The sequence below is a fragment of the Panulirus ornatus genome, chromosome 59 (genome assembly GCF_036320965.1).
Source record: "Panulirus ornatus isolate Po-2019 chromosome 59, ASM3632096v1, whole genome shotgun sequence".
In the NCBI taxonomy this organism is placed as follows: Eukaryota; Metazoa; Arthropoda; class Malacostraca; order Decapoda; family Palinuridae; genus Panulirus; species Panulirus ornatus.
Window position 1 is genome coordinate 11,200,929 of NC_092282.1, and position 17,473 is coordinate 11,218,401.

At 38.1% G+C, this 17,473-nt stretch overlaps 2 protein-coding genes across 11 annotated transcripts in view; both read right to left on the minus strand.

The window, feature by feature from the left end:
* LOC139767325 (uncharacterized) overlaps positions 1-4,089 on the minus strand; it is a 36,043-nt gene extending 31,954 nt beyond the window's left edge. The window contains exon 1 of one of the 3 annotated variants that reach the window (XM_071696618.1): positions 2,267-4,089. The gene's annotated coding sequence lies outside the window, so the exon portion shown is untranslated. Of the gene's footprint in view, positions 1-1,995; positions 2,244-2,266 lie in introns of those variants that run through there. The other 2 variants (XM_071696617.1, XM_071696619.1) reach the window with 2 other exon arrangements.
* Positions 4,090-4,146: 57 nt separating this feature from the next.
* The window catches only part of LOC139767326 (uncharacterized), a 206,833-nt gene continuing 193,506 nt past the window's right edge, over positions 4,147-17,473 (minus strand). For 6 of the 8 annotated variants that reach the window (XM_071696625.1, XM_071696627.1, XM_071696623.1 and 3 more), the window contains 3 exons: positions 6,831-7,013; positions 5,849-5,936; positions 4,147-5,754 (listed from right to left, as the gene is read on the minus strand). In XM_071696625.1, coding sequence (XP_071552726.1) covers positions 4,630-5,754; positions 5,849-5,936; positions 6,831-7,000 — 1,383 coding nt within the window. In that variant the 5' untranslated portion in view covers positions 7,001-7,013 and the 3' untranslated portion in view covers positions 4,147-4,629. Of the gene's footprint in view, positions 5,755-5,848; positions 5,937-6,830; positions 7,014-11,299; positions 11,433-17,473 lie in introns of those variants that run through there. The other 2 variants (XM_071696621.1, XM_071696632.1) reach the window with 2 other exon arrangements.

The following is a 17,473-nucleotide window of genomic DNA, read 5'->3' on the forward strand; positions in this document are numbered from 1 at the left end:
ATTTTCCAAAAGAAGGAACAGAGAAGGGGGCCAGGTGAGGATATTCCCTCAAAGGCCCAGTCCTCTGTTCTTAACGCTACCTCGCTAATGCGGGAAATGGTGAATAGTATGAAAGAAAGATGAGTGTATGTATATATGCGTATATGAGTGGATGGGTTTTTCTTCATCTGTTCCCTGGTGCTACCTTGCTAACATGGAAGATGTCAATCAAGTATAATAATACCACTACTACCTACAGCTACTTCTTTCTTTTCTTTCATACTATTCGCCATTTCCCGCATTAGCGAGGTTGCGTTAAGAACAAAGGACTGGACCTTTGAGGGAATATCCTCAAATGGCCCCCTTCTCTGTCCCTTCTTTTGGAAAATTAAAAAAAAACGAGAGGGGAGGATTTCCAGCCCCCCGCTCCCTTCCCTTTTAGTCGCCTTCTACGACACGCAGGGAATACGTGGGAAGTATTCTTTCTCCCCTATCCCCAGGGATAATAATAATAATATCAGATGCAAAGTGCTTGCATCAGTAAAGTACACAGGTAAAAGTAATAGGGATGTTTCAAAATACATGCAAGGGTGAATACAATACATACATACATAGAAGCAAAGAAATATAAAACATGACAGGGAAGGAAAAATGTGAGGTATGAAAAAAAAAAAAAAAATTAGCCTCTGGATGATAGCTTGCAATATGAGGCTGCAGTGCAAACAACTGCTCAGTGCAACAAATGTTTGTTACCAGAAGTTACCAGAAGTGAGATGTTTACATGACGTCCAATCATGGGATTGTCAAGTACATTTCAAACAGTATATTGAAAATCAAGAAAAATAAATCTCAGATGTCTGGGACATTAGGGAAAGAGTAAATTATCAATTCAGCCATGCACAGAAACTAGCTTTGGACACATGCTGTTCTGCAGTGCAAATGCTTATTGCGAATACAATAAGAATTGTGGGTATAAAGCACTACACAAGAACTACTCTTTGATAAGGCTTGTACATATCATGGAATGCGTGGGGTTAATATGAGCAAAATCAGGAAAAAGCTTGTATAAAAATCACAAGAACCTATATGAAACTCGTCTAACCTCCTCTAGCAGCCAAGATTTGTAGCAAAAAATATGCCATTGATTTTGCTTGTTGGTAGGGATTGTGGTGAACTACTCCTTGTGGGTTGGTTGCTCTGTCATAAACTTGTTGCTTTTTGTTGTCTGTTAGCATGATGCTTAATCATGGGTGTGACTTGAATGTTTCAACTCAATACCTGAACATTCAAATATATTCCACTGCTAGAGAGGATGAATGAGGTTTTTATAAGTTTTGTTGATCTTTTCTAAATGTCTCAGGTACTTTTAACACAACAGTCCCTAATTTCTATAGCCCTCACAACTATCACGTTATGTAACATTAAAAGAAAATTATTATGCTACAAATAATTTTATGCAATTCATATTTCTAAACAATACTAGGAACAAAGAACAAAGCTCTCAATATCCAAACTGAGTTTGGATGCATGGTTGAACTGATAATCCACTACGTGTTTTCCATAGGAGCTGTAAATTTTCTTACTTTACCTACATGTACTTTAATCAATCCTAATCAATATCGTAAAATGTAATGCACAACAACTTATATTCTATTCTCCGTTCATTATACCGCCATTACATAGCAATATCATTTATCATCCAGAGCTGGTATCAATGCGAAGCTTAAATGGTAAATCTGCAGAATACCATAACCACTGTCTATTAGTTTTGCTTGAAGTGTACATCTGTGATAACATCGTATCTCTAAGGTATAACTATAAAAAACACATATGATAAGCAGCGGACTAAAAAGAAGAATAGATAAGAGTATCTGTCCAGTTCAATCATTTAACCATGGGGTTAACTGTCAAACCAGTCACACGAGAGGTAAGCCCACCTTACAATCAACTTGACAGGGGCCGTGTACTCTACTCCCAAGGCCTTCCACTGAGAATGTCAAGCAACATTTCACTCACCTGTCCCTAAAAACCGTAAGAGAGGCTTAAGAGCACGATGTGGTTGCAGTAAACACCTGCCTCTAGGATCTGGGAGGGAAGTCATTTTGGTTTGTGTACGGGTCTTGGGGGAAGTGCCACCATGTGCGGCCAGATGTAAACAAAGGTCAAAGAGACCAGCTTTGACGAGAGTGATTCTATTTCTTGGTTCTAATTACTCTAGGAGGAAAAAAGCTTAACTACACAGACTGTGCTTCCAGTGCTAGCTGAAATACCATTAAAAGTAACTCACGATAGAGACGAATAAACGTGTCTTGAGTTATTTTAGAGAAAATTTGGGGTTTCGTTCGGCAGGTAAGGGACGAGAAAACTAAATTGACAGATTAATATTGTCAACATATTATTTCAAGAATCACTGATATAGGATTTTATAAAGTGACATATTATAAAACCATAAATTAATTTTTAACTAAATATCTAAATAACACGAATCATAACTCAGGTTTTCTGTTTCCAAGTTATTACTGCAGACTACGGGCATATGTAAAATTACACAAACATACTAGCAGATTTTCTCAAGCTATATTACTATTTTGTAACTATTACAAATAGTTTCCATAAGATTTACATCATTTTGGTAAAACCATAGCTAAACAATCCTACTATTTACTCCTGACATTTTAGAAAACTACAGTAACCACGCTTAAAAGTAGGTAAGGTTCAGATGATGACAACTGAATACCTAATAATCTGGGTTTCCTTTTGTTATGTATTGCAAGTTTAAGCCTAATAAAGAAAAATGTAGATAACTCCATATTTCATCAGATTTCCTCTTGTCTGCTTAATTAGTGACAGGGAATCAATTTACGGCTGTGTAAAATTCCCAAAATCCTGCCAAGAAGTGTCATTGTCATTAAACTGCTTCAAAAGTGTCTATTTTGTCTCAGGTAGCTAGTTTAATTTCATTAGTCCGGTACTGTACCATATTATTACTGATCAATTATATTGGTCCATTAATATATATCTGATTATGCTACGGGGAGTTTTAAGCTCATGTTGCGCAGTCACAATTTTAAATAGATATACCAAATCTTTCCTCGTATGTATTTATGCATACACGCATCCAAACCAGAGATAGATACTAATCTACCGACCAGCTCCAAGAAGACGAACACCTGCCTTGGGTGTAGGCCGACTGGCAAGCTCATAAGTAGAAACCACTCTGGTCCGCCAATGATTATGTGATGCTTCTTATATTTACAGAGAAATGAATAAGTTCGTTGCTTATTCAGATCCCGAGAATGAACAAGATCACGGCACACTACAAATATCATTTTTCGGCTAGAGGTTCAATGAGACCTAAAATAAAGAAGTCAAAGTCAACAGCGTGATCCTCATTTTCAATGAGTTTAAAATTAGCAGAATTTTCCTGGACGTACCTAACAGCTCGTTTGTTATTCTAATGCTTAGACTGCGGCCAGTTTGACCAATATATACATCATATATATATATATATATATATATATATATATATATATATATATATATATATATAATATATATATATATTCGCATAATTACCAAACTGCGTCCTAGCTACGTCTTTTCTTTGTATACCAACTGACTTATATTTCTCTCTTGTGAAATATAAGACAAGATATGATTATTACTCGAAAGTGCACTTGGGAACTAATCGTGTTTCATTTTTCCCCGAAGACTCAGGAATAAATAAATAAATAAATAAATATATATATATATATATATATATATATATATATATATATATATATATATAATTATTCCATGAACTCTTCCTGAAAGAGTCGTAGTGTTACCCAGGACCCCTTTTCCAAAAGCTCCTGCAGCTTCAAGGAAGCGCTGCACTCCTAAAAGGGACGGGATGGACCCCTTGGAAGACAAGTTTTCTGGTGAGACTATACCCTATTGCATGTGACGTTGGGATAGTGTTGCCAAAGTGACTCTTCACTCGCGGTGTAACCTTAAGCAGGTAGTCTGGTAACAATGTAACAATTAATATATATATATATATATATATATATATATATATATATATATATATATATATATATATATATATATATATATATTTCTTTTTTACAATCCAGTATCCGCCAAAAAAAAGGAAAAAAGATCATGGGTCATCAGGTCTCCTTGTCTCTGTTCTTTAATATCCATCTACTGTAAGGGAAACATGATGGACACGTAAAGACATGAATTTCATATTTTCCTGTTCTCTAAAACATAAATAGATTTCTCATTCATTAAAGTTTTACAATCGCCACTGAGTGAATAGAACCTGTGAAGAAGTCAAGATACAATTCTGCAGTCAAATCACTTCCATTTTCTCAAGTTTAACAGGTATGCAGCAAATCTAGTAAGTTACCGTAGATTTTGAGTACTTTTATCTAAGTTCCTGTCGTTTATAGGACATAATGAATTTTGAATCCTGTTTGGCTGTGTACATAACCTTGAATACCTCAAGAAGCAACTGAGACAAAACGATTAAAATTAAATATATGCTACAAATTCCTCAACATCAAACATCGTATTCCAGAAGATCTGTACAAACTACAATTGCAAAACTTGGCTCGGAGCCATAATTTAAAGCTCTACCAGAAAAACTTTCCTTTTTACTCATATTACAGACTTTAGATTTTTAAATAACTGGTCCACAAAGTGACTAGCGGTTTCCTCAGCGACGATGTGAGCAGAGTAACACAGGCAGTAGATGAAGCGCCCACGGAAAGTATGGAACATGTGCACCCAACAATCTTTCCAGTTACCTGTAGCTCGCACCAAGTGTGTCAGCCTCACGTGTTTCCCATCAGTCGGCACCAACCAGTCAGCGTTCCTCAAGTTAGCAGTTGCATACTCGTGCTCAGGTACTAGTTCCTCAGAGAAGGTTTCTTCAAGAGCATCGCCTATGAGCTTCCACAGGATATAAAAAAATTCTACGGGAGACTTTTCATTGATACTTTTGTGAAGGCTCTGGTGGACAGTTCTGGCGTATTCCCAGAAATTGTCCCGCCAATTTGCAACGGTCTTGACATTATTAGGGAACATAGAGATATGACAGCCAAGGGCCCGTGACGTGTCCCCAGGCCAATACCGACGCATGTTTATTGAGTGTGTTTCCTTGATGTGATAAGCTTCCTGCTTCATGCCGGTCTCCTCTAATATATCTACAATAGAACCGTTGAGAAGAGCCGTAAAGCCACTGTGAACCGTCACTCCTTCATCTTTACATCTTTTCAAAAAATCTTTGGTCGTGTTCTTGTCCAAGTCTTTGATCATCACCTTGGTCTTCACTTCAACCCCCTCTGGTGGAGGGTAAGCTTGAACTGTCAGTATTGGCTCCTTATTTTCATTTCTAGCTTCATTCAGAAGAGACTGGAGGTACTCGGGGTCTTGTTCTAGCTCAGCTTCTACTGCCGACAGTAATTTTTCTGTTTCCACTCCAGCCTCGCTCTCACCCAGCTGTTCCTCGTCATTAATGGTCTTCCCTTCAATGACGTCGTCCAAAATTTGTAGGAATAAGTCAACAATTTTCAAGTTGGACGTGCCATCAGCGATGCCATGATGGTTGCCGAGAACGAGGCTGCGGGTGTAAGGGAAGGCAGCCTGGAGTTCTGGCATGGGGCACTGAATGCCTTCCCTTGCTCGTACCAGCCTAGCCCTCCACAGTGGACCTTTAGGCGAGTTAAATCCTTTGCCCAGCATATCTTCCATCACCTTCAGCGGATCAGTGGCCTCGATTACCTAATGAGATATTGTATTTAGTCATTAAATTATATTCATCCTTATTCTTATCATACCGTTTTTAGATCAAAGGAAGCAAATGAAACTGTCCTACCTGAAAATCTATCTCCTCCTTGTCCATCTCGCAAGCCCACAGGGTCCCTTCACGGAGACGAAAACATAGCCTTAGTGTGGGGACCTTCCTGCCAGAAAATCATTTATATGAGCATTTTCTTTTTACCATACATATAAAAAGAGGGGTTGGTAACTGAATTAAGCGAACATAGATAAATCATTTTAACTGAGATTTGATATTTAGGAAAGAATGTTTTCTAAAATATGATTCAAGTATTTCTAAGCTGAGACCTAATTCCCCAATGCATAAACCTGTCTATACTGGAGTTCAACTACGAAATAAGTCTAATCTTTTCAAATAGTAAAATACACTTTATAGTACCTTAGCCATCTACCTTTATCTTACTTTACATTCGCATGTGACAAGATGCGAGTGTGTTTATGTGTACGATTATAGGTGCTTGTTTAAATTATTAACCTATCCTTCATGCACAGTCATCCCTCAAAAATGACATGCAAAAAAACCAACGAACCAAAACTCACCCCTAAACACGAGACAAGAAAAATGTACACAAAATCTACCTAAAAATAACTGCTCATCCACCCTTCACTCTCACTGATACAAGCAATGTAATTAAAGCCTTCGAGGACTCTACTAAAACTATGAACAATCGCGTTCGATAAATCTATTCAGAATTTTGAGCCGATTTGGTGAGCATGCGTTATATTTCAAAACAAACGCAAAATCACCTGGCAATAAAGCCCCATGAAATGTACGTATGTCTGTACGCAAAAGCAGTGATGCAAGAATAGTTTACAGAGTAGTACCAATTAAGAACACTGACTATCTACGCAGCCAATGAAATGACGGCATTCACCAGGGAAAAATAGCGATTGGGAACCAATTGTGTGAAACAGCCTACTAGTCAATAGGCATCTGTAGATAAGATGTATGGACCTATAAAAGAGTGAAAAATATGGATCTATAGAGGTTTGTGAGTGTGTTTTAGAGGATTACAGACCTATAGAGGTGTACGAGAGCCTTCCTGACGTGGTTGTCCTGCAGGGGCGCGGCGCTGCTCAGGGTCACCAAATACGATGTCAATACAAGGTCCTTCTTTTGAATGTCATCGAATGCTAATTCAATCTTGGAGGCGGGCCTAAGCCACTGGCACTTCTCATTGCTGGCCATACTCGCTCACTTTCTGCAAAGACAATCATCTTAATTTTCCTCGAGAATATCCCTTAATAAATGAAACAGTCACAGTGATGTATAGAATAACAATAAAGGTAAAAGTGTACGTCAAACACAAGCGTTTATATTATGTATTGGTGAAAATATATCGAACACCTTATTTACTGCGTTTGAATAATGAGTACCTTTTTTTTTTTAATCTGGGTTGGGTCTGTTTAAGGTAAGGTACTTACTGCTTAAACCAGGGAGTAAAAACTGTTCCACAGAAAAAGTACTCTGAGTCAACGATAGTTTCTTAGAAAGTCAGTAAATAAACTCAGGTCCTTAATAATAATAATAATAATAATAATAATAATATAACAATAATAATATAATTCTCATACCTTTTCGGTTTCCCAGCTTAGCGGGGTAGCATGAGGAACTGGCTGAAACTTCGACAAAATTATTATCATCATTATTATCGGGGATGAAAGGCTAAAAGCATGAATCCTGACTTGTAAGATAGCGTAGGTATGTACATTCCCCATGGTGAGCAAGTGCATTAAGACAACCATGACGGGGCCAAATTTGTCACTTTCTGTTCACTCCAAGGGGAAAATAAATTGAAGAAAAGTGACGCTGTCATGAAGCATAACATTCCCATGATCGGAATATTAAGTAATGCGTTATTACAAGAACCTACCAAGGTTAGGCAAACTGGAAACATCGATCCTCCAGGAACGGAACGCTCCGTCTTACATTGAGATGATCTTGCTGACTACTACAGCCATAGCTGAAAAGATGTAGAAGTGAACCTTCAGGAGAAGGTCTGAGCGAAACAGGAGAAAAAGTTCTCGAAGGCTGAAGAGCGACCAAGGACTCCCTTGAGCAGATTTAACGTCTTAGTTCTTAAGGAAAACGAATTCAAGCTTTTAACTCTTAAGCGAAGGCACAGTAGTTATCTTGTACTTCCTAGAAACAACAACTTTAGGGCAGATTAAAGCCTTAGTTCTTAAGTGGGGTAACTTTAAGGCAGACTTATTAAGGAATGTACACTTAATCCCTTAACTCTTAAAGCAAGCGCATTCAGAGCAATCGAACCCTTGAGTTCTTAGAACAGGCGAGCCTTAAGCTCAAATCAAGGGCTTCGATTCTGCTCAGGGGGGTTAAATCATTGTGCTCAAGGGGTTAGGCGAGTATGTTGAGTCTTTCCAGTCCATCAGCATTTGCCTGACTTCCTTAGGAAACTCGGCAACAGGAAGCAGTAAGTCATTGATAACTTCCTGTGAACCGACAGACAATATATGAAGGTAATGACGTAGCCCCCTACAGGCCTAGCCTTATCCGTTAATACAGCTACTTCAGGGGAATGTTATCGCGCCAACACCATAAATCTTCACTAGGCTTTACGAAATCATAAGTCTGCCTCCCCGCCCAGGCCAATCTGGTGACAACATCCTCTGATTCTTGGGTAAGTATTAAGTCTCCCGTCCAGCCAGAGGCGACCTGATAATTTAATCCCCTGACTTAAGGAATTTTGGAGACCATTAAACTGCCGTCCCATCACAGATTAACCTAATAAAAATTCCTTGACTCTGGGGATCATGGTGGCTCTCTGACCGAGGCCTAGGAATGCTGTAAACTTCTAATAATAATAAATTCTTGTGTCCATACGTAAAGTGTGTTTCTAATACTTTCTTTGGAAGTAATAACAACTCCATCGCCTATACTCCTTGGGTCGTTGCGTAAGAGGTGTTATAGTTGAATTAAGAACCCAAAGAAGTCGGTGTGGAACGAATCTTTAGATGTGTGTGTGTGTGTGTGTGTGTGTGTGTGTGTGTGTGTGTAAATATAACTAATTAACAGCACCTATTCCTCCACTGTCCCCTTCAAAATGTAAATAAAAGCATCTTAATATCCCTGACTTGTGACGATTTTTTTTTTTTTTGTTCAAACTTCCCTTGGGTTTTACTGTCTCTCCTTCAGTAATGCTATTGCATTAGTTGAACGTACTACAGCGGAAATGGATGAATATGTCCTAGTTACCATAACCCGAACACAGGAAGCGATTTCTAATCATTATGATTTTTTTTGTGCTAATGATGATTAAAATTTGGAACTGATATCTTTTGTTCTATTTAGTTATCATTTTAACAAAACCATTGTACTCCTGGCAGCTCCGACGAGAGAGAGAGAGAGAGAGAGAGAGAGAGAGAGAGAGAGAGAGAGAGAGAGAGAGAGAGAGAGAGAGAGAGAGAGAGAGAACAGCTCGAGCTGGCAGCCTGGCAGAGTCAGGCACACCAATCTTACGTGGTAGCCAATGGCCAAGGCCAGTGTTGAGCTACATGTACGACAATCTTCAAAAACACATAAGACCTGGTCGTACACAAAGGTAACTAATGGAGTGCTGAATATATATATCGGCTGCGATGAGAAACTCTGGAGACTAAGATTATTTCAAAACTTTAGCTGCACAATCACGAAATGTCCATACCCAACACCAATCCAACCCATATTGGAATATCCTCCAATCCTAATTAAGGCCATGAGTAAAACAAACCTAAAAACTAAACAAGGTCGAAACCACTCCGTCAGATTTTTAAATAAAAATCATACAGCTGAGAAAAAGTAAGCAACTAGAGCCTTCAAATTCATATGAATTTACCAATAATAAAAGAATGTGGCATAAAGACCTGAGAAAAAGTAAGCAACTAGAGCCTTCACATTCACATTCACAAACTAAAAATAAAAGAACGTGACATGAAGACCTGTCTCCCCCCCCCCCCCCTCCCAGATGAAAAAGAGAGAGAAAAAAAGATGAATGAGGACGTCTTGTAGCAACATTAAGACCCGCTACGACCCTTCAGAATTCACAATTCGTTTTCATTTTTGAAACAAAGGTATAACGCCAAACTACTCAAATTTTAAGTAGAAAGCAACTAACTACAAATTACTGTTACAAAAAGCATCAGAGTTGAGCCCAAGACTCCGTTTTTTTGTATCTCTTCAACTTTCCCCCCGTTTCTAATTTTTTCCCCACCAACACCATCGCTTCCCCTATACCTTCCAGTCCTTGGTCACCCCCCCTCCCCCTGTACTCCAAGCAACCACAAACGGAATAATTTCTAACTCGGCTTCAACTATAGTAGAGTACAGTCTACTGCTATTCACGTATCGGTACAGTCTCGTACTATTTACGTATCGATACAGTCTACTGCTATTTACATATCGGTACAGTCTAATGCTATTTACGTATCAGTACAGTCTACTGCTATTTACGAATCGGTACAGTCTAATGCTATCTACATATCAGTACAGTCTACCGCTATTTACGTAATTGTATATGGAAATCTAGAACCGAAGCAGGAACCTGCTGGAGTGTAAGTATGAACTGGGATATGTTGGAGGATCGCTGAGTAAAGTTGCTCTCTGGAAGAGTGGCTGTGGAGTGGACCGAAACCAGCAGGAACAGTTCGTAAAAATACAAATAATTCAACATGAAATCTCTTCTTATACAACTACGATTAATTCTTATTCAAATGATGTAAATATTTTCATTGTGCAAAGAATATTCAGAGCTCTCCCACGACATAAATGGTACTTTTAATTGGAAAACTTCCTCCTCAGCGTAGTAGAACAGCTAGCCTGCATAACATAGCTGCAGCAACAAACAGCTTGACAAGACGAGAGTAAAAACTTGTAAATAAAGATGATTGGAATAGACTGACCGAGGACATGGTGAATGCATACAGCATACATAAATTTAAAAGGCTGTATCGATACATAATTCCGTGGGTATGCAGATTCTTTATGAACTATATGTTTTAGTTGATTTACTGAAGGCGTTAAAAAGTAATATACATGATAAGTTACATTCCTTAAACACATATGAAAAATAGTTTTCACCAGATTGAAATCCAAGTTAATTAAAAATATCAAGAATACTTACAAAAACCTTTGCGTCTTTTAGTTACCAAAGCCAACGCCAAATTTCGTTGGACGAAAACCTCTGGTCGACTAAGATGGTGGAGAACCACCAACGGTTTTCTACTGAACACCAGTTCATACGAGAGGCTGATGTAAACAGTTCTCTAAAACACCTAAACTCAGCTATACTTCCAATATTCCGTGTTATTCTTTGATGCAAAATATATCTACAAACAGAAATGCTAAATAGAGTGTACTTCATATTCCTAGATACTGTAAAAACTAGTAAATATTATTTTTTTTTTTCCAATATTCGTTCAAGAATGCAATGCTTAGTAACGGAATCTGTAAATAATAGACAAAAACAAAGACGGAGTTAAGTAACCTCACTTGAACTGATCCAGTGGTGGTAAGTTTTGATGATATCTTTGGGAGAGACAGTCAAACAGCCTTTAGGAGGAGACGGTTTATCACACGGTGGTTTGTGCTGTACTAAATAAGGGGCTCAGGATTGGTCGGTGTAAATGCCTGCCAAGGTTACATAGGAAATGTTGCCAGGTAGAGAATTTCTTTATCTTTGGTTATATAACTGAATCTTTCGAGTTCTGGAAGCTTGCGTCGCTCTATACCATCTCTTATCTTCAACTCTGGGTTCATTATCTTCGCTGGTGCAAAGAAAGAATATAAGACACTTTGTTAATTACTGGGAACAGGATAATCATCTGGTGTGGCGAAATTGTACACATTTCAACGAGGAAAGACATTGTTAGATATTGTCAATGATGAAATTGATCTTGATACACAAAGATTGTACTCGTCGCTGAAAACTGTAGTCCACAACACACACAGTCCAGTTGTCCTTAAGGTACAGTGCAGCTACGTCAACAAGACAAACAGGGCCGTGGTGGAGCACAGCGTACGTAATTTGCTCAAGCGTCTCTCTCACATCATACGACCAGGCTTGAACGTAAACCAGAGAACTAGGCTTGGAGACCAGCAGAACCACACGACAGGTGTTTCCACCTGCAGTCATTATGGAAAGAATACAGGTGAAACTCATGACAATGAGATTAGGGTATTTTGGAGAGGTAATTGGAATTTCTCCCATGGCGTTGCTTGAAGGCTATTGAGTATTCACGAGTCGCTCGGGTCGAGCGCCTACGTTCGAAACCTGGTTGCGACAGTTAGTCCACAGTCAACCCAACTGTTCATCCACCCCAAGGGGTTGGTCGATAAAATGGGTACTTGTCTCAGGATAACGTAATATATATACTGTATATACTCGTTTATAAATCTACCTCGTATATAGGGCTACCCTTTGATTTTTGGCCAAGAAGTCATTAATCTATGATATGCCTCAGTTTTTGAGGGTAACAGAACATCAAATTAGGGTAATATAGCACCATATTTCGCATAGAAAACTCATTTCAGAAAATACTCGCTAAAAAACACTCTACGTCCTATAAACTAAGGGGTCGCTGAGCTGGAAACACAAAGCGTCGAAGTCATATTGTTTACCATTTATTACTACGGCACTTTACTTTGAAATGCGGGTAGTTTCAGCAAAAATATTGTATATTTCCTTTCAAGTATTTCTTCAAGTCAATTAGGATGAAATATTGTTGTAATACAAGTTTTCTCTATTTTTTGCTGAAAATCATACTAAAAGCGATTACGGTAGAATTTTTCGAGCAACGAAAGAAAGCGAAAGTCGATTGTTTTTATGATGATTTTATTCCACTTTCCACTGCAATAATTACATAATTTCAGAAAAAATATTACATTTCCGTGAATGTATTATATCAAGCACAGTGTGAATAGAATAATAATGTAACATTATTCTAAAAGAAAAACGCGTAGCATCTCTTAAGCATAGGAAGTATAGGTAAAGTCTTTGTTTTCATGTATCTTACCCTATTCTACACTGAAATACATCACGTTTCAGCAAAACTAGTATTCATTTCTGAAAATATATTCCTTCATGCACAGTTAAGATACAATATACCTGAGATGTAAGTTTTATTCTATTTTCATTTTTCTTTAAACTAAAAACGATTCGAAAAACACGTACCGTCTAGCTGACACGGAAGAGCACATGTCGCGGAGGCTTTGTGTGTGTGTGTGTGTGTGTGTGTGTAAATATAACTAATTAACAGCACCTATTCCTCCACTGTCCCCTTCAAAATGTAAATAAAAGCATCTTAATATCCCTGACTTGTGACGATTTTTTTTTTTTTGTTCAAACTTCCCTTGGGTTTTACTGTCTCTCCTTCAGTAATGCTATTGCATTAGTTGAACGTACTACAGCGGAAATGGATGAATATGTCCTAGTTACCATAACCCGAACACAGGAAGCGATTTCTAATCATTATGATTTTTTTTGTGCTAATGATGATTAAAATTTGGAACTGATATCTTTTGTTCTATTTAGTTATCATTTTAACAAAACCATTGTACTCCTGGCAGCTCCGACGAGAGAGAGAGAGAGAGAGAGAGAGAGAGAGAGAGAGAGAGAGAGAGAGAGAGAGAGAGAGAGAGAGAGAGAACAGCTCGAGCTGGCAGCCTGGCAGAGTCAGGCACACCAATCTTACGTGGTAGCCAATGGCCAAGGCCAGTGTTGAGCTACATGTACGACAATCTTCAAAAACACATAAGACCTGGTCGTACACAAAGGTAACTAATGGAGTGCTGAATATATATATCGGCTGCGATGAGAAACTCTGGAGACTAAGATTATTTCAAAACTTTAGCTGCACAATCACGAAATGTCCATACCCAACACCAATCCAACCCATATTGGAATATCCTCCAATCCTAATTAAGGCCATGAGTAAAACAAACCTAAAAACTAAACAAGGTCGAAACCACTCCGTCAGATTTTTAAATAAAAATCATACAGCTGAGAAAAAGTAAGCAACTAGAGCCTTCAAATTCATATGAATTTACCAATAATAAAAGAATGTGGCATAAAGACCTGAGAAAAAGTAAGCAACTAGAGCCTTCACATTCACATTCACAAACTAAAAATAAAAGAACGTGACATGAAGACCTGTCTCCCCCCCCCCCCCCTCCCAGATGAAAAAGAGAGAGAAAAAAAGATGAATGAGGACGTCTTGTAGCAACATTAAGACCCGCTACGACCCTTCAGAATTCACAATTCGTTTTCATTTTTGAAACAAAGGTATAACGCCAAACTACTCAAATTTTAAGTAGAAAGCAACTAACTACAAATTACTGTTACAAAAAGCATCAGAGTTGAGCCCAAGACTCCGTTTTTTTGCATCTCTTCAACTTTCCCCCGTTTCTATTTTTTTCCCCACCAACACCATCGCTTCCCCTATACCTTCCAGTCCTTGGTCACCCCCCCTCCCCCTGTACTCCAAGCAACCACAAACGGAATAATTTCTAACTCGGCTTCAACTATAGTAGGGTACAGTCTACTGCTATTCACGTATCGGTACAGTCTCGTACTATTTACGTATCGATACAGTCTACTGCTATTTACATACCGGTACAGTCTAATGCTATTTACGTATCAGCACAGTCTACTGCTATTTACGTATCGGTACAGTCTAATGCTATCTACGTATCAGTACAGTCTACTGCTATTTACGTAAATGTATATGGAAATCTAGAACCGATGCAGGAACCCGCTGGAGTGTAAGTATGAACTGGGATATGTTGGAGGATCGCTGAGTGAAGTTGCTCTCTGGAAGAGTGGCTGTGGAATGGACCGAAACCAGCAGGAACAGTTCGTAAAAATACAAATAATTCAACATGAAGTCTCTTCTTATACAACTACGATTAATTCTTATTTGAATGATGTAAATATTTTTATTGTGCAAAGAATATTCAGAGCTCTCCCACGACATAAATGGTACTTTTAATTGGACAACTTCCTCCTAAGCATAGTAGAACAGCTAGCCTGCATAACATATTAACAGCTGCAGCACCAAACAGCCTGACAAGACGAGAATAAAAACTTGTAAATAAAGATGATTGGAATAGACTGACCGAGGACATGGTGAATGCATACAGCATACATAAATTTAAAAGGCTGTATCGATACATAATTCCGTGGGTATGCAGATTCTTTATGAACTATATGTTTTAGTTGATTTACTGAAGGCGTTAAAAAGTAATATACATGATAAGTTACATTCCTTAAACACATATGAAAAATAGTTTTCACCAGATTGAAATCCAAGTTAATTAAAAATATCAAGAATACTTACAAAAACCTTTGCGTCTTTTAGTTACCAAAGCCAACGCCAAATTTCGTTGGACGAAAACCTCTGGTCGACTAAGATGGTGGAGAACCACCAACGGTTTTCTACTGAACACCAGTTCATACGAGAGGCTGATGTAAACAGTTCTCTAAAACACCTAAACTCAGCTATACTTCCAATATTCCGTGTTATTCTTTGATGCAAAATATATCTACAAACAGAAATGCTAAATAGAGTGTACTTCATATTCCTAGATACTGTAAAAACTAGTAAATATTATTTTTTTTTTCCAATATTCGTTCAAGAATGCAATGCTTAGTAACGGAATCTGTAAATAATAGACAAAAACAAAGACGGAGTTAAGTAACCTCACTTGAACTGATCCAGTGGTGGTAAGTTTTGATGATATCTTTGGGAGAGACAGTCAAACAGCCTTTAGGAGGAGACGGTTTATCACACGGTGGTTTGTGCTGTACTAAATAAGGGGCTCAGGATTGGTCGGTGTAAATGCCTGCCAAGGTTACATAGGAAATGTTGCCAGGTAGAGAATTTCTTTATCTTTGGTTATATAACTGAATCTTTCGAGTTCTGGAAGCTTGCGTCGCTCTATACCATCTCTTATCTTCAACTCTGGGTTCATTATCTTCGCTGGTGCAAAGAAAGAATATAAGACACTTTGTTAATTACTGGGAACAGGATAATCATCTGGTGTGGCGAAATTGTACACATTTCAACGAGGAAAGACATTGTTAGATATTGTGTCAATGATGATGAAATTGATCTTGATACACAAAGATTGTACTCGTCGCTGAAAACTGTAGTCCACAACACACACAGTCCAGTTGTCCTTAAGGTACAGTGCAGCTACGTCAACAAGACAAACAGGGCCGTGGTGGAGCACAGCGTACGTAATTTGCTCAAGCGTCTCTCTCACATCATACGACCAGGCTTGAACGTAAACCAGAGAACTAGGCTTGGAGACCAGCAGAACCACACGACAGGTGTTTCCACCTGCAGTCATTATGGAAAGAATACAGGTGAAACTCATGACAATGAGATTAGGGTATTTTGGAGAGGTAATTGGAATTTCTCCCATGGCGTTGCTTGAAGGCTATTGAGTATTCACGAGTCGCTCGGGTCGAGCGCCTACGTTCGAAACCTGGTTGCGACAGTTAGTCCACAGTCAACCCAACTGTTCATCCACCCCAAGGGGTTGGTCGATAAAATGGGTACTTGTCTCAGGATAACGTAATATATATACTGTATATACTCGTTTATAAATCTACCTCGTATATAGGGCTACCTTTGATTTTTGGCCAAGAAGTCATTAATCTATGATATGCCTCAGTTTTTGAGGGTAACAGAACATCAAATTAGGGTAATATAGCACCATATTTCGCATAGAAAACTCATTCCAGAAAATACTCGCTAAAAAACACTCTACGTCCTATAAACTAAGGGGTCGCTGAGCTGGAAACACAAAGCGTCGAAGTCATATTGTTTACCATTTATTACTACGGCACTTTACTTTGAAATGCGGGTAGTTTCAGCAAAAATATTGTATATTTCCTTTCAAGTATTTCTTCAAGTCAATTAGGATGAAATATTGTTGTAATACAAGTTTTCTCTATTTTTGGCTGAAAATCATACTAAAAGCGATTACGGTAGAATTTTTCGAGCAACGAAAGAAAGCGAAAGTCGATTGTTTTTATGATGATTTTATTCCACTTTCCACTGCAATAATTACATAATTTCAGAAAAAATATTACATTTCCGTGGATGTATTATATCAAGCACAGTGTGAATAGAATAATAATGTAACATTATTTTAAAAGAAAAACGCGTAGCATCTCTTAAGCATAGGAAGTATAGGTAAAGTCTTTGTTTTCATGTATCTTACCCTATTCTACACTGAAATACATCACGTTTCAGCAAAACTAGTATTCATTTCTGAGAATATATTCCTTCATGCACAGTTAAGATACAATATACCTGAGATGTAAGTTTTATTCTATTTTCATTTTTCTTTAAACTAAAAACGATTCGAAAAACACGTACCGTCTAGCTGACACGGAAGAGCACATGTCGCGGAGGCTTTGCCATTACATCGGGCCTTTCTAAGCAGCCTTTAATATTACTGTACGTTGAAACTGTGTTTATACTCTTATCGTATACTTGTTATTTTCCATAGAAATAACAAGTTTGTATATAATACAATGTTACGGTACTTTTAAAGTATCAAATTTGGAAAAATACATGACACTAAACAAATACCAGTACGGGTATTTGCGTGACTCTCCCACCAAAAAAGACGAAACGTGCTTGACCCATATTC